The following is a 27,878-nucleotide window of genomic DNA, read 5'->3' as shown; positions in this document are numbered from 1 at the left end:
GTAAATTCTCGAGGAAATTGGTTTCTAATGCCTTTGCGGCTCCGACCAGACGGGGCTTTATCTTATGACCATTTTCGGGGTGCTAAAGTTTAGTGAGACATATTTCTCCCTCTCTATTACCCTCATTCGGCTCCCTGATGTAATGTGCCGTAACCTTACTCTACGAGTGTGAATGCCACTAACTCTAAAGAATGGAATTTTTTGTGGTCGTAAGTGAATACTTTTTCTCTGCCCTAGGCTCTCCACAGACGTGATAACTTGGGTAGTGTAATTTCTGAATCTTACTACCTACGAAAGCCTATCAATGAATTCAATACTTTTTTGTAGTTTTTTTTCATTTTATGCAATGCTTGTTGAAAATGCAACTGCAACTTTATAAAAACCGTGGAAGTAAATTCATTGATATTCTTTTTTTCTTAGAGTTGATTTTAAGAGAGGAAGAAAAGAAGCACAACAATTAAGGCTCAAATGCTATTGGACAGGATGGTAGGTTAATGGCAATCCCACCGCACCGTTCCCCTAAAATCAAAGCCAAGAAGGCTCAATTAAAAGTAGAACCTCTTTATAAAACATGTATTTTTCTTGTATCCAATGACATATCTGAAATGTGTGAAAGATAAGAAGAAGAAAAATCTCGTGGTCACCCAGGCTCAATCATTTTTTGCGCTTTAAAGTACCTCTTACACGGGTATGCAGCGAGTTAAAGTCAATTCTGATCAATGAAAATCCTTTTTTTGATCGTGAAATCAACCCAAATGCATTTGTGACTGTACAGCTCGCTCGGCTTTCGTCTGTTCTTGAGGTGAAATTTTTGCACTATGCTTATCTCAGGCCCCTGCAGAGTTTTGGTCCTACAATAGCCAATCCAGCCAATACAAATATTGTCCCTTTCGTATCATTGTAGCTTGCTTTAATCTACCATTTCAGTCGTTTCTTATCCTGTCCCTTTTCCTCTGTCAACCTCTGTTGTGGTAGTCTCATTTGAGCGAGTCCCAAAAACAAGGGATATTTTTGTCCTGGGAGATGACAGGTGACTTTCTGAAGCAAATGAAGCTTAGTGCGAAAGCCTTCCTTATCACTGTTTAAGAGAGATTCAAGCGGAAGGGACATAGGAGTGCTTTCCAACAGTTGCCAAACCTGGCAAACCAACCGGCAATTAGCCGGAATGAACTCGAAAATCCGAGACACTATCAAGTCTGAGGATAGGCATCTCTGGTCGAGGCGTTCCTTGGGAACTAAACGGGGGCTGAGAATAAGTTCTCAATAAAACAAATATTGGTTCCGAGTCCATTAGTATAAAAGCCGAGCGCGCTCTGTGTCTCAGAATTAGTATTTACCTTGTGAGAAACGTCTCGCTTCGAGCTCCGTTTAAAACAATAGTCATTATCCGTCTTCCGTCTTTCATTATAAGCTTCGTTGTCGATCGAATCGCAAACTTTGATTCGGATTTTGATTTTCCTCCGCAATTTCAGAAGGAACAGCTCGCCGGGACGTTAAATGATTGTTTGTCCGGTCGTGATTGACTTTTTAAACTTTCCCCATCGAAATCAAGGTATCGGACGTTTATTCAACGAAACATCACGAATTGGAAAAACTTTGTTGCTCGCCGGACTTGAATATCTGAAAAATTTATCCCTGAGTTCACTACGCGTCAACAAGTCCTTGAATATCCTTAAGTTTTGTTTTGAAGAAGTCTTTTGAGTGCCTCTGAATTTGGAATGCGTCAGGTGACATAGCGCACTAGAGAAGCTTTACAAGAGTGGTGTGTTCTTATTGTTAATGTGTAATTGTGTAATTTCCTATTTTGTAATTGGAAATGTCTGTATCATCAAACAACCCTGCTCGGAAAAAAATAGGGTAGTCGACACAACCAGCGGCCATGGATTACCATGGATGTTGATGTAACTACCGGGTTAGTTGTGACCTCCACCGCGTTAGTTATCGTAACTACCGCACGGTAGCTAACGCATCTTAACCAGCCGCTGGTTGTGTCGACTACCCTATTTTTTTCCGTGTGTGGTGTTTTTTTTTAGTGAAGAGGTAGAGGTTGATGCATTCAAAGTTATTATTGGTCGAATGCATCCCTCTTTTACGGACTTTTAATTTAAGCTCGTATTCCTCAAATAGATCATTCGTAGTTGAAAAGCCTCCACTAACGTTTTATTTTGTTTGTTTCAGCATTTTGACTGTCGAAATCACATCCGGGTGATTCAGCCGATCGGCGATGGCTCCAGGGTTTACATTTGCGGCACCAACGCTCATGGCCCAAAAGACTGGGTTATTTATGTAAGTCAACCTTCTCTCTCCTTCTTTTATGAATGTATCATATTAAAAACTCCTCAATTGAAATCAGATGTTTCTCCTCCATCCTCTCCTCTCTTTCCCTCCCACTCTCCCTCTCTTTCTCTCTCCCCTCTACTGTTCTCTTTGTTGTCCGGCATTGTAGGTAGGTGTACTGTTACCAATTAAAAGTGTTCCCGTCTTATGATTTTTTCAAGCTGCACGGTCAAAAACATCGTATGTTGTTTCATTTTAACGAGCCGTCTGCCAAAAGTACCCGTCTAAAACGTTGCCATTTTTACAGCCCCATGTACATGGATAAAAGGCGACCCCGATTTTTACCGGGACGCTGAAAAGCGAATGTGTTCAATCTGTTTACAGAATAACTCATTTCAATGTGTTAGGTTTGTTCGGAAAGTAATTCTCTTTATTTTACTACATCAAAATGGACTGCAGTAGAATTCTCCTGATTTCTTTTTAAATCATTCAAAATTTTCTTCATTCACTTTTGTGATGTTAAAATGGTTTTGTCATGTAATTTTGGGAAATTGAAATCGACCGAATGAAGAACATTGATTTCGCACTCGTATGAGCGAATATTAGACATTTTCAACATTTTTTCTGTGTTGCATGTGCAATGGGCCGGCAGACCGGGCAAGAATTAAATGTCCTCGAAACATGTTCCCTCATAAAAATTCCACGCAAAAAAGTTGAAAACATTAAAAATTTCCAAAATTCTCTCCTAAGTGGAAAAAAAGAATGTTTCTTTTTGGTATTAGAATCAGCAAAATCTTACTTCCCGTTCGCAAAACCAAAATTTACACGAGTCAAGTCGGCCATTGAATACGATCACATCCACCAGCTAAATAATTAGGATTTCGTTTCGTAAAGTGTCCTCTTCTAACTTGGGAAACTCATGATACTCTCAAGAGACATACAGCATGAAGAAACATATAAATCTTGTCGTAGGACGTACCCTTAAAGGTCATTTTATTACTAGATTTGACACGAGTATTCTTTGGAACTTTCTTCGTTCATCGGTTTGTCTCTCAATTTCAATGATCAGCCCATCGCGTTAGGTCTGCCGTGCTAAGGAAGAACACCGTATGAGCATTCGAGAGTTGCCAAATTTCCCTGGATCAAAACACGTATTTTTGACAAGATTTATGCATATTTTTCCTTGATCGTTTCAGATATTTTCGATTAAATTGCGAACTAAATTGTCTAAAAATGGTGGGAAAAAATATTTACAATTTTTCCAGTAAATTCGATTTTTATCGAAGGAAACTCGGCAACGTCTGAAGGCTCATACGGCGTTTTTCCCTAGCACGGCAGAAGTCGTCCCGTCCCCTACTCGTACAGCAGTGGCGTGGCGTGAATTGCGATGTATCGATTGTTACGGCATTTAAACCTATGATAAAGAATCGATTATTAAGGTGTTCGCTGCGAACACCCTGTCTATCGATCCTTTTCCATAGGTTTAAATGGCATAACAATCGATATATCGCAAAGCACGCCACGCCACTGAATGGCTCTCGACGACGAAATTTTACACCGACGAGTGCGTAGCTTTAAATTGGAAGCGCAGCGGTGCCGCGTGCGATATCCACCATTCATCGAGGAATCCCTGAATGAGCGGACGTATGGCTGTTCACCGCACACGTGCGCCGATATTAATATCTTCGCCATCTTTTGTCTCCTTCCTCGCGAACCCTTCCATTGACCTTTTCGAGCGCGCGGCGCGTTCCACCACCGCGGCGGCGGAGGGCGGCGGGCGGTTTCCCGAGTTTCCCTCAATAAGACACTCTCCGCCCCGTAATCGTCAGTTCTAATTAAGTGAACTTGAAATCACCGGTTCTTCATCGCTCAAGTGCCTTTCACCGGCTTTTTTCGCCCCGCTTTAAATCCAAATTGTCCTTTTCTCCGCGGAACCGGGACGATGTGCCCTAAGTTGTTCTCTTTCACGTGAAAGACTCCTCGACTCCGACTATGTTTTCCGTGGCTCATTATGATCTTCTCCCTGTTTGGTTAGGTGGGTTTTTTTTTTACTCAGGTATTCAATGCGAACTTTAACTCTTGTCCCAAAGCCCCAGTCCTCATTCAAATTCCTCTGTTTGGTGCTTATTTGATAAAGCTCCTAATTTGCGGTGTTTTGCCTGTTGGGATTGTTGGGTTTGTTGCACATCAGAGGCACAGATGAATGAGGAGACTCCATCGCCTATCAAAACACACAAAAAGCATGTTGCTTTAATCGAAAATGACTAAAATTCACTGCTTTGCGCACGTTTATGCTGCCTTTACGAGCTTTTTAAAATTTAACGCGTCTGCAGGGACTGTTTTCTTATTTCCTGGCAATCAGGATTTGCTCTTTGTGATAAATCGATTGATCTGCCAATTAAAACTATGGAAAAAGATCGATCATTAGGGTTCACCTCAATAATCGATTCTTTACCATAGTCTCAAGGGGGAAATATCAATTTTTGATAATCCACGCCTCGTCGCCGAGAAAGACGTTTTAAACGACCCCGTTATAACTTGTTTATTTTCCTACTTGTGAAATCCGTTTCTGATTGGTTCCTGTATTTAAGGCTCCCATGATGTCACAAACGGGTACGGAGATTCCCCCTTTAATGGTCGCGAAGATTATAAACTGGAATGGAACAGGGGACGAAAGGCAGGATAGGGAGCAAACGCAATGAGAGAGAGGGAATGGAGGTAAGGAATGCGGTGATGAAGTGATCAAAATTTACCTTAACTGTTGCTAATTGTACTTAAATCTTTCTGCCCGTGTGTGATGTCAAGGACCCGAGATTTCTTAGACTCCTCATAAACGGACACTGGGGAGACCTAACATAACCGAACAATAAATCTCGCAAATGCTGATACTAATAGAGCCACAACGGTCAGAGGTTAGTTCGTAATGAACAATACTGTTTCTCCTAACTACTTTTTGATGATGTCTTCAAGTTTTTAAACAGACTATAACATTAGGGGAATTTAAAGAGTGGAATAAAACTCGAGAAAATCAATATTCTTAAAGTTATATCTCCTTTCGCTCCCTTTTATCCTCTCCTTTTCAGCTACAATTTTGTCTCATCTCCAGGTTTCGCTGAATTTTTTCCTCGTGAACAGCAGTGGAGTGAGTGAACTTTCAAGGGCGCACTCACTTTGAAAGTTCGTCTTTGCAGCTCAACTAGACCTAAAGCTCAAATATCCGAGCTACAAGATAAAAATCTAATTTTCTCTCAACGTCTTTACAAATAAGTCATCCCTGTTTTAATTATCTTTAGCCTGTCTGTTTCGTCCTTTTCAAGTAAAGGAGACGTCGCCAGTTCTCACAGAAAAGCTAACATTTTCACTTTAATAATTACTGCATTAATGAGCGAAATCTCCGCGGCAAGGGGTTATAATTAGTTGTTAATTTTTTCAAGAGTTGCTCAGATGCCGTCGGTGGAAACAAGTGTCTGAATTTGCAGGGTTAAAGCGAAGGTCAGTGAGGGTAAATCCTCTTAATCTTATCGGCATCAAATATGCATGCTCAAAGCGGGCTTGTTTTTATGATTGAAAAGTTTAAAAATAACCTTTAAGTAAATTCGAAGAAGGGATGAAAGAAAAGGGTTTTCTCAATTTAGATTCAATCCAAATGTATTAAAAGTTATCGACAAATTTCTTGTGATTGGAAAGGGAGGCATCTTTTACAAAATTGGTAAAGATTAAAATCATATTTTTTCCTTTTCCTACCTCTCCCGCAACGCAGGTCGGTTCCCCCATAAAAATACGTAACACTCTCCGTAATCCTTGCCCTAAGGAGAACAATTCACAGGTAAATTTCATTCTCTTCCCCTATTTCTTTTTTCTCGTGGAAAAATTGAATATAGGCAATAATAAAGCAAGAATACAAAGGCAAAATAAGTCGTCTGAACTTTTGTTTAAGTGAGATTCAATACTAAAACATTTGTAGAAAAAAACGACAATGAATTGGACTTCATTTTGCAATTAGGAGCTACAATTTATGGCTCATAGGTAAAAACACGTAACTGCACAGGGAAACTAGTAGTACATACGCTGTTTCTAAAATAGGCAGAGATTGTAGTTCCTAATTGCAAAATTTAGTCCAGTTATTCAATAAAAACGTAAAAATATACAGTGTCAAGTGTTACGTAACGCGACGCTAGACATCCCCGAGCGTTACGTATCTTTATACGGACCCTAATTCCTTTGCATTTTTTCCTCGAGAATGGGAATGACCCATATTTTCTTGCTCTACCCACGGGTGGACGGCAACCCCGCAAGAAAAGGCAGATAAGATCGACATTTTTAGGGGTAAGGCGACAGGAGGGGTGGCACCGCGGAACGGTTAGGATCTTCCTCCCCCAACCTCCCTCTTGGAGCGCCCTCCCCAGGAATTGCCTCAGAGCGATAACCCATGCCGAAGCCACGTTTACTTTAACACCTCCCGGCTTTTGTAATTTGGAGTTTGGAATTCACTTAACGTTCAAAAAGCCATGGTGATAATTTCCCGCCGCCGGAGCCGTGTCAAGAGCCTCGGAGGGTGTTGGATAAGAATTCCCGCTTTTTGGTGTTGTGTTGGTGTCAGCGGAGGAACTAAGAGGGAGTCTGGGTAATTTCGCCTTGGAATTAGTATTAACGACCTTTTTGTAAGTTACATAGCTAATATATTATCCCGATTTTTCTACTCAGCGCACCTTCTTGAGGTAGAGTACCTATATTGAGAGAGTATGGCCACTGAGCCCCATGGAGAGGCTTAGGACCCAAAAATGGCGGTGCTTTGTTTTGGTTTTTGTGGATGGGAGGGGGGTCATTGCCAACTTTTGACGGTTATCACCAACCGCACTTGCTGCCAACCTTACTACATCTAAGATAATTTTTGTCAAAAATTGCACACGATTAGCCTTAAAAATATGTAAAGATGTCTCAATAGTGCATTTGGGTAAATTCCTCGTTACGATAAGCAAAGAAAACTACATTTTGAGTCATTTTGCATTACATTAATTTATGGCGTCCGCCATTTTTGGGTCCTAAGGGCTCCATTTAGCCTAAGATGGCTGAGCCAATCAGAGGTGGTAACCTCAGTGGCCATACTCTCTCAATATAGGTACTCTATCTTGAGGTGGCTCTACAGCTTTCTGGAAAACGATTCTCGTATAATTTGAAATGTTTGGACACTTTATCGGGTTGCATGGTGGCAGGTTACTCACCTAATTTCTCCTGGTCCCGATAATGCTGAAATTTGATGAATTTAGTAACGATTATCATTTCGGACTACTTGTGTCCATTTTCAGGTCAAGTGTTATATTTGCACTCGCGAACGCGTCAGACTTTGACAAGAAATTATAACAAACGAAAAACAATTAACCGAATATTAGTCTTATTTATTGTTTTTCGTTTGCTTTAATTTCTTGTAAATGTCTGACGCGTTTGCGAGTGCGAATATACCAGTTGACCTGAAGATGGACACAAATATTCCGAAATGATCATCGTCACTTAATTCATCAAATTTCAGCATCATCGGGACCAAGAAAAATAAAGTCAGTACCCTCCAATTCTCATCGACTTGGTCGGCAATGTTTGTCGTCCATTATAGCACAATTAAATGCTTCCACAGAGAAAGTAGGTTCCTTTCCTGATAATTCGTTCCTTACCAACATTTTGAAATTCTGCGGTAAAGAAACCTCGAACCACTTAAAAATTTGATTTTCAACCGAAAAAGTATAAAGTCCTCTAACACAGTGTCATTTTTCTTCTTCTTTTCAGCCGTGCTAGGCACTCATAATTCAATTCGAAATCCTCCGGGAGCGAGTAGACTTAACGGTCTCTTCATGACGCGGCAGATTTTCCTGTCGGGGAAAATTGCCACTCAGAATTCCTTTTTTCATTGAGTGACACCAGGTTCGGAACCCGGGGGGGGGGGGGGGTGTTTGGGGCGCGATTCGAGGAATTTCCGTCGCGAGCACCGAGGCTGTCTCTCCGCGACAAAAGCGTTTTCCGCGCCGATTGTAATTCGTAGTAGTTGCAGCGACGCGATTTCCGCTTTTTTATTGTTGCCGATCCCGAATTAAAGGTGCGCGTCGTCAGGTGCTTGCTGCGCGGGGCTTTATTGGAAAGTGCGGAATGCAAATTTCCCGCCGGGTCCCCTCCCCCTGCCCCCCGCCCCTACCGCCGCCCCCGCGCGGCGAAGAACGTGCAACTCGTATTTTAGACAAGTAAGTAACCATAAGTTACTTCTTCCCGGTGAAATTCAATTTACTCCTCTCCCCCTTCCACCCCCCTCCACCCCCTCTCGATGTATCTTTTCGATGCGTGAGTTAGGTGAGGCTGCCGAGGGGATAAATGTTGTTGAGCGTCTTCCGATCTTCTCGCAAGTTGAGAACCCATGTTTCCTCCATTTAAATCCTCAACAAGTATCGAGTCCAGTGGTGAGGCGTTTCCAGGGGAAATTTGGCAACGCCTGAAGGATCATACGGCGTTTTTTCCTTGGCACGGCAGTAAAAGTAAGAGAAACGAAACCAAGTTCACATGAAAAAAGACTTGGACAGTAATAATATCCGAAACGTATCCAAGGTAGGCATAATTATTGGACTGAATTTTTGCAATTTGGAACTATAAATTCTGGCTCTTCTGGAAAAACAGTTATGTGCATAGGGGAACTAATGGCACATACGTCGTTTTTAAACCGGGCTAGAATTTATAGTTCCAAATTGCAAAATGCAGTCCAATTGAAGTCGAGCTTCGCTTAAACATCAGATCCGTAAAACTTCAAGTTTTTATTTTAGAAAAAAGGGTAAAATACCCAAGTTTATAATTTACTCGGCATCACTGCTACAAAACTAAATGTATTACGTTTATGAGGCTCGGGCCCGTTTTTCCCTCGTTCTTTGTGGACGCACGAATTTCCCCTCTTTCGGGCGTGCAGGCGTGTAACCACCGCTCGCAAGTCTCGCGGAGGTCTTTATTGTTCGTCTTGCTTTTGCTGACCTTTTCACGTGATTAGTGGGCCTTTTTTCCGTCTTGCAAGCTTCCATGCGTTATTGTTGCAAATAAATGCCGATGAAAATGCTATGCAGGCATATTTTACCGACCCCCTTTTTTCCGCTTGTGTTAGGAGATGGTATAGTGCGGGGATAAGGGGTTGTTGGAGATGCGAATTGCAACGATGATGAGCATGCCACCCCTCATTCTCATTCGCCAATAAACCGTCCCGGACTTTCTATTTTCAAACATGTTTTTACGAGAGTATTTCTCGTGTTTACAGGAGGTAAAAATTCCCTTTTTCAATTCTAATTTTATTTCCACATAAATCCAACTTAAAATGTACTTTTTTCTTGCAAAATAGTCGAGGATTTCAAAATAATAAACAGTTATTGGTACTAAATCTAATAATTCTACCAAGATGTCAGTAATAATTACAAGAAATTAAAGTTAGAGTTCCATCCACAGAGGAAATTTTGACGGGTCAGTGGCAAGGAATTTTTGCAGGGTTTTAGTACCGTTTACCGCTCGTTAAATTCATGAAAAACCCAAATGTTCATTGAAAACTTCAAAATATCATATTCCTAAGGGATGAAAAAGCTAATCAAAAGCCGACAGTCGTGTTGACATAGCATGGCGATCAATTCAGCCAATCATCGAACGCACTTTCCCCTACCTAGGTACATCATCAACGCCCCGCAGAAAATATCGTTTCGAACCAGTACCATTTTCGGCATTTCAGGGTTTGAAAAAATTTGGGAAAATTCCGAGGAGTTTAGCCCCCTGTGTACTTTCAATGAAAAAAATGGGTTGTGGCACTGACCCAATTTTAAATATCAACAAGTGGGTATTCGCTGCTATCAAAATATATCATCGTCTTATTCGCCTGAGCCTACTGAATGCAGTCGAATGTGTTGTTTGGTCGTTGAAAGTAGTGAAATGCGGTTGAATCCTTGGGAACAGTGACCTCCGGAAAAACGGTGCGAAAAATTTTCGAAAAAACAGGGCACATCGTGGCAACGGCGTCGTCGGCAGCCCATTGCGGCAAGAGTCGAGCTCAAGGCAAGGCCAACACTACTTCAACATTACCATAACACTGCCTATATTATAGGTTTAAAAGTCCTCCGCAGACAAGCTTGGCCTCGCAAAGTTCATTTAAGCCTTTACTGAACGGAGAAACGTATGAACGACTCCCCAGGGATATTCCCAATACGAGGCCGAGAATGGTCCCCCCAACGGTGCCACGTTTCTTAAAAAACTCCTTTCGTTTACATTTTAATATGCACGGAACGGCAACTCCGAGTTCCCCCCTCCTCTGCCCACGCAGACGTCCCACTGAGGTTCCTACCTGGTTCCCCTCTCGAAGTGTTCCTGTTCCCTACTAGCCACTATTTATATCTAGTTCATTCCTCTGATATTTTTGCTTACTATCTCCATGGGACCGGGAAAATTGGAGGAAAGTTTTCTAATGCGTATCTGAAATTGAGGAGCACCCCGCGCTGTTTAGAGTCGAGGTTTTGAATATCAACCCCGGTTCTCGGGCATGGTTTTATTTTTATCATGTCGATCCGATTGGTTCGGAAGCTATCAAGCGGAAGAGCTTTCAAACTTTGATTGTGAATGAGCTGTTGTGCTTCGTTCTCGGGAGAAGTTTTCAAAGTCAAGGTTTTCAGAGTAGTCCCCAAGGAACGATCGTGGGTCCTTGGAGGTATGTATCCGGTAAAACGATTCCTTTTGAGATCAGAAGAAAGATGTTCAAAGCAATGAGGTGTTGCTCGTTTTTTTACCTTTTTCGAAGTTAGAAAGTAGGTTGAAATAATGGCGTGCTTCTCAACCTTTAAATCAAGTAACTAACTTTCTTCGGATTTAAAAAATATGAACGTCAATCAGTACGAAGGAAGCACCTCATTTTTGACGTCTTCCTCTGAATCTCAAAAAAATTAAGGTCAACCACCAGCCGCTTAAAAGCGACCACAACAAGTTTGAATTTAAATATGCTTCCCTTTTTCCAAAATTATACAGAGTTTTGTCCAAGGGAGAGATCTAATATATATTTTTAACTGCAATGTTTGCTGGTTTTTAATTGGACCGCGTTAAACAAAAGGGAACCAGCACAATCAGCTTTTGGCCAATTTAACAGTGGAAATAACAATATTATACTCTTGAATAGTATCATTGTGCTTTTAGACATTACATGATCTTGGGGATTATTCACTCTATATAGATATAGTTAATATCAATTACTTGTGTCATTTGTGGCGTCATTGGAGTTGTGTAAGCTTTTGCAAATTAATTTGACCTCCGATCGTTAAAAGCAGTCGCAAGGCGTGAATGATCGATTATCGATATTTTCCCATTTGAAGCTGTGGTACATAATCGATTAGAAAGGTATTTTTTGCGGACACCCTGTTTATCGATCCTTTTTCATACATTTAAATGGCATATCAATCGCGCAAAGCACGCCACGCCACTGGTTAAAAGAGCTTCTTGGCTGGGTGATAAATGATGAGAGGGGGGGGGGGGGCGGCTCATTGTTAGACGTTTAGTCTGCCCCAATATTTATACGTAGAAGCCAAAATTATAATACACTCTACGGTGTAATCAAGCGTATTCCATCACACTTCAACTCTAATTTCCCTCATGATCGTTCGTTCGAAGAAGCGTTCGGCGAGAAGTTCATAAAAAATCGATCAATCGGAACGCGATGATTCAATTCATACAAACCGGTCGAATCACGCGTGAAATCGAGAAATTACTTCAACAGGCTCTGTAGATTACTTTCGCAAACAGCGACTCCTTGCGCCGAAAAAAATCGGCCCTCACGCCGGAAACTCGCAGTCAAAGAAGAATCCAATTTTGAGCCCTCGACTATCGCGACGTTTGCTCTCCGAATTAATTTCTTGATTTAATTTAATTCTTTGATTTAATTATGGCAAATATTTATACACCTCGTAAATTGGGAGCGGTGGGGATGGGACCTGGAAAAGCGGACTGCTAATGGAATCGAAATCCTATTTTCGGGTGATAAAATACTGCGCGCGGTTGCCGAGTAGTGCGCGATCGATCGGGAGCGACACTTGCACTAATAATGCCTTTACCTCGTCGAGTTTAGAAGTTTTGTCGCGATTTGTATACCTTGAACAGATTATTAAAAACATTACTACGTCACGTCGTATCCTGTAAAAATGGCTATAATCAATTGTGGAAACATTTTGGTGAAGGAACCCATTGCGAACCTCCATCGAAGTCATGGAGAAGGAAAAATACCGGTCTAGTTAATCATCACTGTAGTTAAAATTAAATTAAAGTTAGAAGCGTGTATATTGCTAGGATGGCATGAACATGGTAATCACTACTTCTAACGCCGCAACTGAGGAAAAGATATGGCAAATTTTACCAGAAGTATGATTAATTCTATCGTGAGACTTCTTGATTTTTGACACAGTAATACTGTAGGCTCAGGATAAGTAGGGATCCTAGGGATCTTAGGTATCCCAAGATACCTAGGGATCTGATAGGCATTTACTATGCTTTTGGTGAGCATGGTCAGAGTTACAGTATTTGCTATCATAGAATCAGTAGGTGGTTAACATGCTCATATCACCGTACCCCAAACCACACTCTTCCAGCGTGATTTTCGTGCGATATTACCCTCGACTATTCTACTTAGTTGGCTGTATCTCTCGTGTGCAATAGAGTCAATAAAAAGTATATTTTTGCGTCGGATGTGGTCGGATCGGGTAGATCGTGTTAATCCAATCCATTGAATCCGTTCTGTCTCATGAACCAGATCCTCGTTTTCGAGGCTTACCAAACGGGTGGCTGGTGTTCACCGGGGTCATCTTTGGGATCCAACCAGCACCCCTTGAAATACGGAGTACTTGGCGAGTCTGGCGGGAACCTCTGTGATTGGTCCACTCTGATGGATGGGTCTGTCGCCCCACCGATGGCAGCAATTTCATCAGATTCCAAGACAATCGGATCAGATTGACGGGATAATTCGTTTGAAAACTCCTCGAGCAGTCCTCGATTTTAGATTTGAAAAACTAGTATGAACGTCGGGCAGTAGATTTGCAGCATAGTCTAGCAACCGTGCGCTTCGGGTCTGCACCCCAGCCTGCAGCGCGCGAGTGGCGGGGCGGTGGGTAGCGGAAAAAAATTGAATCCGTTCTCCTGCGCGGAAGTCTTAAGTGGCAGATTCGGAAGCAAGTTCTGACGGGGAGAGGAAACGCAGGAAACGCAGGAGAGAAGACAGGAGGATCCCTCGCACGTGCGACTCTCGGTTTGAATATTGGATGCCCCCCCCCCCTCCGTCTCGCCCCAGCCCCACTCACGCGCCACGAGCGGAAGAGCAAAAATCAAATTTGGAAAAAAAATTACCGAAAGGGACGTTGATTCACACGGATCAGAGTGGTATTAGTGTTTCCCGGATGAAGTAAAACGGACGAATCACTTTGGATCGGCTTTACCCAACTTCGACAGCTTTTCAGAGCTTTTCTTCAAGGGCACAGAGCAGAGAGAAAAATGTATTTCATTCGGGTAATACGGCAGGTTGAACACAAAGTGATACAATCTTTCGGTTCATTCTGAGTTTTCTTCATTGTTCTTTGGATCGTAATACCGTGTCCATGCAGATTTAAGTGGTCAAAACTTGTGTCGCCCAATGCCCCCACTTCCCGGAACTAGTACCGAATTCCGGAACTTTTGAGATTTTCCTGAATTTTTCCCGGAACTTTTGAAATTCCCGAAATGTTCCGGATCTTTCGCATTTTCAAGAACTTTCTCGGAACTTCTGAAAAAATCTAAAAAGAATCCCGTACCTTTTGATGGTCATGGAGCGGGAGAAATCGGAACAAAAAAGTTCCGAATCCCGGAACTTTGGCGTCATCAAATTTCGCCTGGCTCTCGGACTACTATCAACACACACTGGAAAAAAAAACACACATTGGATCTAGAGTCCAGACTCTTAAAAACATCGACAAGAAAAAAATCTTGATTCAATCGGATTTTTGCTTAAATCAAGAACCAAGCCTCTTAATTTGAGCGGATTTCCTTTTGATTTAAGCAAAAATCTGATCGAATCAAGAGTATTTTTTCTTGTCAATGTTTTCAAGAGTCTGGACTCTAGATCCAATGTGTTTTTTTCCCAGTGCATGATGTCTCTTATTATGAACGACTTACGTCATACCAATTGCGATTAATTGTATTTAATTTTTTCTGTTGAACAGAGTAATCTAACGGGGCTGCCGCGGCACGAGCACGTCCCGGGCGTGGGGAACGGGATCGCCAAGTGCCCTTACGACCCGACGGACAACTCGACGGCGACCTGGGTGGAGAGTGGGAACCCGGGCAACCTGCCCGGCCTCTACACGGGCACCAACGCCGAGTTCACCAAGGCCGACACCGTCATCTTCCGCACGGAGCTCTTCAACTTCACCACCATGAAACGCGAGTTCTCCTACAAGCGAACCCTCAAATACGACTCCAAGTGGCTCGACAGTAAGTCTCTCTTTCTTTTACGCATGCCGGATCTGGAACCTATACTGCCGTCCTAAGGAAAAACGCCTTATGAAAATTAGAGAGTCGCCAAATTTCTCCCGATAAAACTTGTATTTTTAAGGAGATTTATGAAAATCTTCCGTCGAATTTTTCAGGAACCTCAAATGAAATTGCGAACAAAATTATCTAAAAAATTGGAAGATGAATATTCACAAGTTTTCTCGAAAATTCGTATTTTATCAAAAGAAATTTGGCAATGCGTGAAGGTTAATACGACGTTTTTCCTTAGCATGGCAGTTTAGGTGAGGCAGCCTGCCTCATGTAAACACAATTTTTATACTTACACCATAATAAAGTATAAAAAACGTTGCAAATCCGAGAGTATCCCATACTCTACTTGGAAGGAACCAAACCGCATCAGCCATTGCTAAATTTAACTGGGCAATTTAATATTTTACATGAAAACGTTTGTGCGATATTTTGTGCAAATTTCAGTGAATTTTCTGCATAGCACGAAGCTAATTCCTTAACATTTTCAAAAGAATCCGCAAAAACGTTGCTCAGTTAAATATGGCAGTAGCTGATGTGGCTTGCTTCCTTTCTGCTGAACGCGGTCCAATTCTATCGTCAAGGACCAGGACAGTTTCTACTTTTTCACCGATTTGATGAAGCAGGGGAGAACCACGCAGCAGCTCTATTGCCTGCTACTTGTTTTCCTAATTCATAAACCACGTATCTTGGAATACTATGATCAATTTTTTTTTTTTTTTTTTTTTTCTTACACTCGCAGATTTCTGACTAGTGTGTCAGAGAATGCAAGTAACTCAATTTCTCCAATATCGTTTCCTACGTTTCAGCCTGGTAAAAGGATGGTGACATGGGGTTTTACAAGAAATGAGAGATTGCCAAGTCCTAGAAAGACTAAGGGAGGATAAGGGATTGTGGCTGCTAGGTGTTGCAGAGCGCCAGAGAGCGATAAGAAGGCGGCTCTTATTTCCTTAACTACAGAATTTTTTTTAAAGAAATACGGCCTGAAATGTCTCAATTCCCTACTCAATGCAACTATTCCCGAAGCAAAAAAATAAGATCTGCTTTCATCGTATTTATAGAGAAAGCAACAGAGTGAAGTCTCATCTGCAGTTATTCCGTGGAAGATGAACCGCATAAAGAGAAACAGTTTTGATTGAACAAAAAAAGAATCGGCGGAGCCCAGAAAATAATCTGGAAGAAAAAACTTAGTGAATTGAAGCAAATGAGGCGCGTATTTTGACCCACTTCTTAAGTTTTTCTTCCTCGTAGTGCCTCAGAAACTTTTCACTTCCCTCCGGAACAAACGCCGAGAAATTATTTCTTGCCGCACGTCTTAGGTACATTCTCGAGAAGACGGCTCTTTAAATCGCGGGCAAATGCATCTGGTTATCCGTCAGAGAGCTTGAGCTTGTTTTCACACCGAACAAGTGGCTGATGTTAAGTTGAAAAAATTGAAATAGCTGGTTGCTCTCAGAAAGCTTCTAGTGCGAGAAAAATTCATCGGACATTCTGATAGAGTCGAAATTTTCGTATGTGTGTACTACCTAGCAACTGAAATCCCAAATCTCTCCTCTCATTGTCTCATTCTCACTCCCCGGCAAAAATTGGGAACCGTTTTCAAGCATTGTGATATATTTTAATGACAACTTTTGTGCTTGAGAGGTGGTGGAGAAAAAACATCTCTTGAGGAAGTTAAGTGCCAGGGAAATTTGTTTCCCTGTCAATGTTGCCCCAGAAAGTAGATTTTAGCCGAAAATTCGTAGGGATGAAGTTGCTCTCTCTTACATCCCTAGGGGAAGACAATAATATTCATCCATTAATTCATCAGAGCCATCGATACCTCAAAATAGGTTAACCTTTGTGCATCTAACAAGGTGCTGGTGAAATAGTGCTGGATCCACGCTATTTTTCGGGGAAAACAAGACCCAAGAGTTTCAAAATTTTGAGCTCTAGTAAGAATCAGTACAAAATTAAGGGTATATACTCTCACCAGACCTCAAATTTTTTACTCTAATTAAAATTTGTGGAATTTTTTGGCCTTGCTTTCCATGCAAAATTGTGTATGGACACAGCCGTATTTTACCATCTTGTTAAATTCAGTTCGGGCCACTTTTCTGGAGTTTTTCTCTTCTTCCTCGGTGTATTTTGTACTTATTTTTCGAAAAATTTCGGGGAGTTGCTCTCTGCTCATGCTTCATCCTACTTTCAGATTCATTCTCTGCTTTCTTTTCCTCGCCGTCTTTTCCGCTATTTTGTAGAAGGAGACTCCAGCATGGAGCGAGCCAAGAGCTCCGAAGGACCGGAATAAAAGGAAAGTTCTGTAAAATATGTCCTCAGCCTCAGAGCAAGGGAAGAAATATGAGACTGGGACGGGAGAGAAATAGCACGACGAGAAGGAGGGGGGTGGGGGTGGCTCGGGTTTATCATTTAAATGCGAATAAACAAAAGATTGAAGCAAGTGTTGGGAAAGAGGAAAGTAAACGGATTATTTCCTCGGAAGGATATTATTGTTAGATAATCTTCTCGCGAGATATGCGGAATAGTTCAAGGCTCATTGTTTCCAAGAGTGAATGCGATTTAAAAAAGTAAATTAATGAAATTGAAATAAGTGTGCATTTCGTCTGTTCTTAAACTTTGATCCTCTTCGCCCTCCCCCTTTGTCGCTTTCTCTCTCTCGCGCCTTCCTCCCATCACACCACCGTTTTTTTTTTATTTTATTTCTCAGAGCCCTATTATCGTCCTCCAGTTTTTCTTTCCAGCCATTTTAAAAGATTCGTTTCGAATTTTTGAACGTTGTTTATTTTAGTATTCAAAACTTGCTTTAAAATCACATTCGGTCTCAATTTTTTCTCCTCTTTAGGGGTATCCGTCGTTTTATTCGGTGTCTAAATATTGTCTATTGCTCTTGTATTTACCGTACATTTTTGTCGCATGCGTTGGAAAAGAATTGTGGTACTGGGCGTATTATTTTGAGCCCTCCAAAGTCCAAGCCGAGTCAAATTGACCCGAGGCTTGCTTTAAACACGAGCTCCGCAAATGATATGCGGGCGTTGCTTATGAGGTTTAGATATAGATCCACAAGTACATCGTTGAAAAGAATCGGACATCAAATTGGAAAAAAAAGAATACATCGAGTATCGACACAGCCAAAGGCAGGAGAGACGTATTCGGGCCTCGTTTTTTTTTTTCAACTTTTCTCCCGAATCTGAGCGACATCTCGTTGGCATCGTAGAGCGGAGTATAATTGCGGGTTCACGTCTCGCGCCATCGCGCCTTCAAATGTGCAGACGCAACACGGACATCCGCCAAGCACGAATAGTTGTATCTCTGCGCCGTCGTCAACGCTTGTCCTTTTCCTTGCTCATTTACACATCGTGTTTGTGTTGACGCAAATCTGGCGTGATTCCTTAGGAGAGTCTCAATGCTGTTCACAACTATTTCAATTAGGAAGTGTCGGAATTTTTTTATGAAAAATTAGAGTTAAGAGCCTGAATGAATTTATGGATGGCCGTTCAAAAAAAGATGGAAATTATTTTCGGGTCACCTTGTAGATTTTCAGAATTACGGGTTTATGTTAGATGCATGTAAATGAGTATGCTCGTAGCAAGTGCATGTTTCCACAAACTTCCGCGTGCGGATAAGTCCCGTTGCGTAGGGTTCAGGAACCAGCCTTGCAGTCTTGAGACACGCCACTAAAAATGGCTGCGGTTTTCGCGGGGGCCCCAAGACAAGGAACCGTGCGATAATATTAATGCTCGGGGTTTCTGCCCGGGAATTTCGCGGAATTGATAAATCGAGGAGGGTGGCATGCGCCCCCGGACGAACCCCCCCCCCCCCCCCCGAATTCCAGCGGATCCGACGCCGAAATTCGCCAAGATGCACGACAGACGCCTCCTTGATTTTATATATTCCCGAGGGTCATTCTTCTCCTCATTTCCCTTAGGTCGCAGACCCCCGACCCCCGTCGCTGCATCTTCGCCCCTCATATTAGTCCCGGGTTTCTCTTTTCTTGACTTTGAAAAAAGTCTCCCTCCCAGGGAGATCCATCCCCAAGAAGGGGCCGTTGTTCGAATGCGAAATGCCTCCCTGATGTGTTGCATCGAGGGGAGCCCTGAAAAGGAAGAGCATCTTGTAACTTGTTCCCCACGAACCCGGCGATACTGGGTTTTAAACGCGTTTCAATCTACTCTATTTCATCCCCATCCAGGTTATATCTCCTTATTTAAATTGAGCTCTGCGGGCATTGATTCATTTTGAATGCGAATCTCTCTGTGGTCTGAATCAACGGTCGGTTAAGTAAGCGGAGACAAGAAACTTTTCTCTCCAAATTTTTTGTATAAGTATAGTTGTTTTGATCTGCAATAAATTCACAGGGAGCATCGATTTTGTGAGTGATGAAATGGAAAATTCTTTGACTTTCTAACCGGAGTATTTGTGGGCACCAATACTCCGATCTACTCGTAGTAATAATCTTGGATCTTTTAACTAAGATTTATAATCCGTTGGTCAATTTTAGTGCCCAAGTGTTCTTTTTTTTTTTTTTTTTACGACCTTTATTAGAAAATACAAGAAAATATAATGACCTGCAACAAATGCAGTATATGTAAGTGTGATAATAATTGAAAGGTTCAGAAAAAAGAAAGAAATTAACAATGCAATATGTAAGAAGGTAATAAAAAAGTATTAATAGATTATGTGACTCCTTGAGTCAAGGTCGCGCCGGAATTACATCTATGTATACCATCGGCGGGGGGTTTTGGGACATATGGTTGTTTTTGCACCTAATAACTTGTTCTACAAAAGACGAGATGCAGTTCCAGTTCTCTTGAGACGATAATAAGAGGTCTTGAGTGTTTAAAAAGGGTGAAATTCGAGCCAAGCTTAGCTTCAAGAAGGAACCTATCGGTGGAAAAAAAAGGGCAGTGGAAGAAAGTGTGTTCAGGCGAGTCGGGTGAGTTGCATCCTGGGAGAGGGCAGAGATTACTGTTAAGAATTTTGAATCTGAATAAATAGTCGCAAAAGCTGCCATGACCGCTAAAGAACTGAGTCATGTAGAAATTAGTGTCACCGAAGGGTCTATGAAGGAAGCCTCTCAGGTCAGGGATTAAAGATTTAAACCAGATGTCTGACTCAGGTTCACTGTCAAGCCTAGAGGCCCATCTCTCAATAATATCCGCCCTCATCGTCTCTTACTGTGTTTATTGCATCAAGGGTAGAACGGCCAGCCCTGAAGCCGAATTGCCTTTCTGAAAGGGGTCAACTGATGAGGAAAGTCTGAATAATATGAGATGTTCAAAAATTTTGCCTAGTCCATTAAGGAGGCAGATGCCCAAGTGTTCAAGGCCAAGAAAATCCTGACTTTTGAAAGTATCCTAAGGACGATTTTCCCGTATCCCCCCCACCCCACACATACGCAGTATACCGCCTATTGATATCGTTTTTTTTTTCAACCCATAAATGTATGAAGTGTTCAAAGCGCTCGCCGGAAATTTTATCGCGAGCTATGTCAAAACCGTTATATAAAGTGTGCGGTTTGATTTACGTAGATGGTTTTTCTTTTGAGCGGGATTTTCAATTTTTTTTTAAATCTTAGTCGAGAGGTCATTTCAGCAATTTTCATTGCGAGCATTGTGTTCTACATAAAATTCTGAAGTGGAAAATATGCGTCATATAGTGGTTTGAAAGACAGGATGAATCTGGAAAAGTCAAGAGCAGTCAGCAACACTGGGTTCCTCCTTTTAAATCAATCAAAAATATCGATTTTATATAGAATCTATCTTCTCGCATAGGTTTAAAGAGAGTAAAAGCAATGCTGCGAATTCTAGATATTTGCCATCGCAAGACAGGTCCCATCTCTCTGCCCACGCGGACACACATGGCAACATCTCGCACGGACGAGCTCGTTGGTGCATTTGATAACCCCTTCAAAGCTACAAATGGAAATAAATCTGGGAAAAATTACCACGGGAACCGAAGCTACAGGGAGGGGGAGGGGGAGGAAATGCTAATGCAGAGCCATCGGCTCCACCTGTCACAGCCCAAGAGTCAGTGTCGCGACGAATCAAGACGATATTAAATTAATTCAATGACGGGAAGACTCGGGCCCTTTCGGAAAAGAACAAAGGGCACTTAAATTAATTTTTTCTCTCGTGTAAATTTGAGCCGAGCCGCGGCCCTCGGATAACGGGCGAGGTGCGGGCGAAATTAAATTGAATAATAAAATAGAGATATCGAGACGCCCGCGCGAAGGGGGGGGAGGAGGAGGAGGGGTGCATGTTAATAACGGGGATAAGGCGGTTTACAAGAGGAGGAAGTCAATGAGAGAAAATAACTCTCCTTCGGGTGTAATAAGAAAATCTGCCGCCTCGGGTAAAAGTACCGTATCAGCGGTTGGTCGTTGCTTGGTTCCTTTTGATAAAACTCGAATTTTCCGGATTAATCAAAAAAAATTTCCTTCGAAATTTTCTGAGATTTTCCTTGGTAATTTATCCTAGGATATTAGAAAATTTTGAGGAGGAAAATTCGTAATTTTTAGTTGTAAATGAGTGTATCACCCGCGAAAATCTGGGAGCATCGGGACGGCGATAAGACGTTTTTCCTGAAGGTGGTAGAAATGGTAATGGTGGCGCGGCGGCGGGCGATGGGGGAACATCTGCGACGCTTTCATTTCAGCTCCGTAGTTTGTCATAAAATCAAAATCCGGAGCCCCGCGTCGGAGGAAATCGACAGTGAAAACTCCGATATTTTATATTTTTATATCAGTTTTCGGAACTGCTCCCCGCGCTTTATTTATGAACTCCCGGTTCGGTGAACCAACCCCACCCCTCCCACCCCCTCGGTACTTTCGTTTTCCTCCCCGGCGTCTCTCACCTACTGAACTACGCTGCCATGCCAAGGAAAAATGCCGTATGAGCCGTAAGGTGTTGCCAAATTGCCTCTGATGAATCACGAATTTTCGGGAACATTTAGAAAAAATTTCTTTTGCTTTTTCCGGGAATTTCGTTCGTAATTTGATCTAAATGGTCTAAAAATTTCAAGGTAAAATATTCTTAAATATCCTCCAAAATGATGATTTTATTGGTGGAAATTTGGCAACTCTGGAATTTTCATACGGCGTTCTCTCTTTGCACGGTAGTACGGCACCCCCGAAATTTCACTTTTACCCACCAGGAGCGCCAAGAACAAAATACGTTTGTAAATAAATAAATAAAAGCGAGGATCGAGCTCGTTCGAACGGGGAGGAGGGGGGTGGGGTCTCCGGTTTCTGCAGAGGAAACGAATCCGATTCTGGAGCTGAATTATTGCTAGTTTAGAACAGTTTTCTGGGGGCACGTGTGACTTATTTCTTATAGCCTTCCTCAGGTTTCCAACTTATCCGGCCCGAAAAAATAAACAACTCCTTCGTCGATGGTTTCTCCGTGCTCCATTGATTTCCGTTCAGCTTCAACAGCGAGGCTCTTGGTGCTCATTGATCTAAGTTTAGGATTGAGTCGAGGTTCAAGTTTTAATCTGCCGAATTTTCTTCAAGATTCTCTTCAATGACGACTCGTTTCTCAGTCGGAGGGACGTATTTCCATGCCAAGGTTGCAAAACCAACGCAGAGAATTTACTTGTCAACGAAAATATGACTACGCAATATGCGTCTAAATTTTCACATGTTTTGAAATTCTCAGCAAATATTCATTTGAGGGATCAGAAATCTTGTGCAATAAGGATAATTATTCATACCTCTATGAACGAGAAAATCTGCAATATAGAATCGAGGCCTATGCTTTCGTTGTTTCAATCACCATCGACGTGTGGTTAGCGCTTTTATTCAAATTTTTCATTTGACTTTGCTGCTCGGAGTTTTCTGTACTCCGTGCGTGTATGAGAGATTCACAGGCGCAGCTAAGAACAGACTGGAAAGCGGCAGAATTGTAGTAATAATTTTTAGATTTTACTAACGTTCGTTTTAATGATCCTCTCAAGAACATGAATTGAAAGCCTGTCACATTAATGTTTGCGTTAAAACGTCTACGCACTGAACGATATTGTTTTTTACGTATTTAAGCTCATGATCACCTCATTCCAATCTGAGGGAAGTTTCGACCTTTATGTCACCAAGAGTAAAATAGAATCGTCCCCATACGCAATCCCACCTTTGAAATCGGTGCCTAGTCTAAACTTACAAAATGCCCCGTAAACACTTTTTCATGAAATTTTTCCTACACTCAGTGACACGCGAACCGTTAGATAATTTTTTTTACACTTATTTCTTATTCTTTTGCCATCTGCCTAGTTCTTTTGCTCAGTGGTGTTTTGCGAACTGCAACGCATTGAAAGTTCTTTCGAAGTGATGAAATCGTCAGGACTAGCATTGAGTTACTCGATCTGAAAACTTGATTGAAATCCGTTGCATTGAGTGCGTCCCTTTGTAGATTAGTCTTTGAGGATCTGCAAACACCCTGTTACTTAATTTCCTTTCCACTCAGAATTGCCGAATCACCTCGGGATAAAAAAGAAAAGAAAAAAAGAAGTTAAATCGGAAATTTTGAAATGTACGCTGCAAGGAATTGCATCTTTTGCCATCAAAAATGCAGATAGCTCTCGTTTATTTTACCTCCAAAGCGTTAAATAAACCTTTTTTAGGGGTAAGTTGACCGCGTTCCTGGTTTTACCATGTTTGGTGAAAATTATAGTCGAGTACAGAAAAATCACAGGAATCTCTCGTATTAGTAGATATCGATCACTAAGAAAGATGATAATTTCACTAAACATGGTAAAACCAGGAACGCAGTCAACTTACCCCTGAAAAAGGTTTATTTTACCTCCAAAGCGTCAAATAAACCTTTTTAGGGGTAATTTGACCGCGTTCCTGGTTTTACCATGTTCAGTGAAAATAATTCAAACACGGAAAAATCACCGGAATCTTTAGTATTTGCAGATATCGATCACTGGAGAAGATGATGATTTCACCGCTACTTTATCTAAGAGCATACTGAAAATACAGCCCTGTGAATGGCAACGTTTCACTTGATTCATTCACTGATACCGTGCCAATACTCCTCTCGCATGAGCGCTGAGATCCAAAGGAGGGAACTCCTTTTGTTTTTTAATCCAGATTACGTCGTACAGCTTCCCTTAAATTGGCATCCTGGAACAACATCAAAGACTCGAACCAGACTAGTCGCAGAATCCTCGCAGAATAAATTCGGTCGTATTTATCTCCTGGAGCGTGAGCGCGATGCACGCGCCGTATCGCAATCGCGTAGCTCTGTTATGATAGTATTTAAAATCGTGAGCCCTCTCGAAAGCGCTAAACCCAACTCAACCAGCGAATCTCCGGTTCTCAATGTGAAAGTGCCTTTTGTCTGGGGAGCGTATCGCACGCTGATTACTCTCGATTTTCATTCCCGCTCGCAAAAATACAACTTCGGTTCGTGTGGAAAGTTTTCTGTCGAATTAGTCCAAAATTTCAGTCATAGAAACCGGTTTTCTGTGCAGATTTATCAGGAATCCTTACACGTGGAGTGTTCATCGTTGAAAACTTCGGTCTCATGAATGAATCAATTATTTGGCTTCTTTGTCTGAAAAGAGGCTTATCCAGAACGAAACTTTTGGTGCTTCGTATAAACCATAGTTAGGTTTATGCACGGAGAAAAAAACTTTGTGCGCGGAACCCGAAGTTGAGGTCATATGGATCTCTGAAGTTTTCGGATCACAGATCTAAAAACTAGAGGTCCAGCTGCCGAAGTTAAGGTAGGAAGTAAGTACTTCGATATATACCGAAGGGTTCGGGTCACACATCTGAAGTACTCCGGTACATACCGAAGTGCCTCGATGCCTGACCCGAACTTCGTCAGCTGGACCTCAAGTTTTCGGATGCGTGATCAGAAAATTTCAGAGATCCATATGACCTCAACTTCGGGTCCCACGCACGAAGTTTTTTTCTCCGAGTGTAGCTGAAATTTTTTTTATCAGTGTGTAATGTTTTATTTTGGTATTTCCTCGTCCAACTTTTCTGAAAGTTGAGATTTTAGCGATTTTTCAACTTTCAGACGGTCGAAACTCTGGTTCGGTTGTGAATTTGTAAGCGGGGTCTCTGTCGAAATTGTTATTAAACTTTCTCCCATCCGATGATATCATAACTAAATTTTGCGTTTTTCAACGTAAGGCCCTTTGTTCCGCAGACGGTTCCGGAAATGACTTTAAAATTTGTCCCACCCCACGAAAGCTCAAAGCAACGCCAAGCATCAGTCCTAATATTTTTTAGTGAGCGGTGGGCTTTTTTTTCTTCTTTTTTTTTTACAAATGAAACCACCGTGAAAAGCACTTCTTGGAGCTTATCGTCACACATGCGGAGAGTTCGCGGTAATTATTTTTTCTCATACCCGAGAGTTTTCCCTTTCTTCCGAGCACGGAGCCGAGATTATCAAATTTTTCAAGTACTCTTTAACAGTTTCGTTTCAGCGATTTTCACGCCCGGCTGTTTACCTTGATCCCTTTGCACCTCCGTCCGACACCCCTCGCGTTGATGCTCGCGGACCCTCGAGATTTCGAAAGAGCAGGAGAAAGAATGGAGAAGAATTATCAGCTCTAAAAACCCCGGAATGAGCACAAAGGAAGTAGTTAGGGGTCCTCATTCATGTTCGCGCCCGGGTTTTTAAATCCGCCGCAATGTTTCGGAATAACACCACCGGGAACAGCGAAATTGAAACATATCGAGAGGCAACCGTGAGCAATGGGCACCGTAGTTCATTTGCAACCCTTGCTAAAAGTCGCGCAGTAGGATGGAACGCCTCAAGCCTTGAGCCGCCCAAGTTAACATACAAAAAAGTTATACATAATTTTCCTTGAAATTTTCAGATATCGACGGTGAAACTACCAAACCACGTATCTCGTTTGCGGTGTTTAAAAATCTACGCTCACATTTTATTTTTTTGAAGTAGACCAAATCAATATCATTCCTTGAAATTTTCACGGAATTTTCTCCGCACAAAGAGGAAAAATCTCAGAAATTTTCAAGACTGGATGTTAAGTAGTTTTTCATTTAAAAAATAAAGTATGACAGGAAGTCTGCGACGTCGCAAACCGAGATACGTGGTTTGGTAGTTTCACCGTCGAATGTTCGATTAAAATGCGAACAAAACCGGCCGAAAATGAGAAAAAACCCATTCAGAGTTTTTCCAGTGAATTCGTTTTTATCGGAGGAAACATGGCAAAGCCTGCGGGCTGATTATTGAAATTGATAGACAGAGCGTTAGACAAACACGACGAAGGGAGTATTGAGCGATCCTATTGGTTGAAACGGGTAGTTCTTCCTAAGGGGAACTAGACTAAGGGTAAAAATGATGGACAAACTTAAGGGTCTCTTGTCCGTTGCCGTTAGTTAGTCTATGACTTACCCTTTTCGTTCATTGCAACAATCCACTTCCACCAATACTGTCGTGCTAAGGAAGAACGCCGTATGATCATTCGAGAGTTGCCAAATTTTCCCGGATAAAATATGTGTTTTTAACGAAATTTATGCAGATTTTTCTTTTAAATTTCCACATATTTTAAATTAAATTGTAAGCTGGATAGCCTGAAAAATTCAAAGAGAAATATTCACCACTTCCCCAATTAATTTTTTTTCATCAGAGGAAATTTGACAACGCCTGAAGATTTATACGGCGTTTTTCCTTTGCACGGCAGAATAGGATCACTTCAGTCACCCTATGTCTTCTCTGTCTATAGCTTTGTCTATCAATTCCAAAAATCAGCCGGCTGAAGACTCAAACGTCGTTTTTTCACGGCACGGCAGAAGAGCGACGATCTATGCTGCCGTGCTAAGGAAGAACGCCGTATGAACCTTTGTCTGTTGCCAAATTTCCTTAATTTGATTAAGTACGATTTTTCAGGAAAACTTGTGAATATTTTCCGTTTAATTTTTCGGAGAATTTTCCTCGTAATTAAAACTAAACTATCCAAAAATTCCAACAGTAAATATTCATAACTCTCCTTCAAAATAAACATTACATTGGCAGAAATTTGCAACTCTCGAATGTTCATACGGCGTTTTTCCTTAGCACGGTAGTGTGGTCCACTGTGCGGCGGGGAATTGGGACGCACTGTGAGGGGGGAGAACCCTCTTGGGCGAGCTTTTGTTGAAAAGAGAGGTATTTTGGGCGAGAATGAAATCAAGTTGGGCGAAAATGAGGGAGGTTTTTTGGGCGGGTGGCCGAGTCACCGAAATACCGTGAATCTGGCAGCTATGCCTGCCGCAGAAAGATGAGCATGTGATAACGACGAAGGAGACTGATTTCGGGTAAACAGAACGGAATGCTATCAGGATGACTTCCCATGTTTGTCACCGCGATTCACCGCGTCGTAATTAGCCGTAGTAGCGCAGTGACTTCGCTTAAAACTCGCACGTTATGGATATCGAAATTTCATCGGTTTTTAGGACATTTCGCGGCAAACGGTGTGTTATAATTGAATTGTATAAATTAACGGAATCGAATGTTTTACAGTCCGGAAACATTAGGTTCAGGTGCGCTAATAAGAAGTGCGGGGCAAGTGTGCTAGTTGACGAAACTGTAAAAAAAGTGATCCAACCTAGTGCTGTTGAACATAATCATGAGCCATACACGTCGGAAGAAATAACCAAACAAAAATTTAAAGTTAGTGTCAAAAGGAAAGCGGCCGAAAATTTAATCGAAAAACCGAGTAAGATTATAAGACGCGAACTTTTATTAGATGGTGCCTGTGAATTATCAAATTTAGAATTGCCTGGTATTCGGAAAATGATGTATAAGGAAAGAAAAAAATCTCTCCCTGCTCCAATACCAAAATCGAGACAGGAAGCATACTGTCAGCTGTATGATTTACAACGCAAAATTTTAGTGAAAGGACAGCAATTCTGTTTTGTGAATGCAGCCAAAAATATGGTAATCTTGACGTGTGAATCAAATTTAAAATTGATGCAAGTGAGCGAACTTTTTTTCGGAGATGGGACTTTCTCATATGCACCGGACCATTTTTCCCAGTTGTATACAATTCACGTGTATAAAAATTGCTTTTACATTCCAGTCGCATTTTGTTTCTTACCCTCTAAG

The 27,878-nt window shown here is 41.8% G+C and overlaps 1 protein-coding gene across 2 annotated transcripts in view; it reads left to right on the top strand.

Moving 5' to 3' along the window:
* Nucleotides 1–27,878, top strand: part of Sema2a (Semaphorin 2a) — a 769,825-nt gene that overhangs the window by 702,656 nt on the left and 39,291 nt on the right. For both annotated transcript variants that reach the window (XM_072297641.1, XM_019046942.2), the window contains 2 exons: nt 2,179–2,286; nt 14,499–14,769. In XM_072297641.1, coding sequence (XP_072153742.1) covers nt 2,179–2,286; nt 14,499–14,769 — 379 coding nt within the window. The remainder of the gene's footprint in view (nt 1–2,178; nt 2,287–14,498; nt 14,770–27,878) is intronic.

The sequence above is a fragment of the Bemisia tabaci genome, chromosome 1, assembly GCF_918797505.1.
Source record: "Bemisia tabaci chromosome 1, PGI_BMITA_v3".
NCBI classification, from domain to species: Eukaryota; Metazoa; Arthropoda; class Insecta; order Hemiptera; family Aleyrodidae; genus Bemisia; species Bemisia tabaci.
The sequence above is the reverse complement of the archived record's forward strand: the minus strand, read 5'-3'. Positions and strand labels throughout refer to the sequence as shown.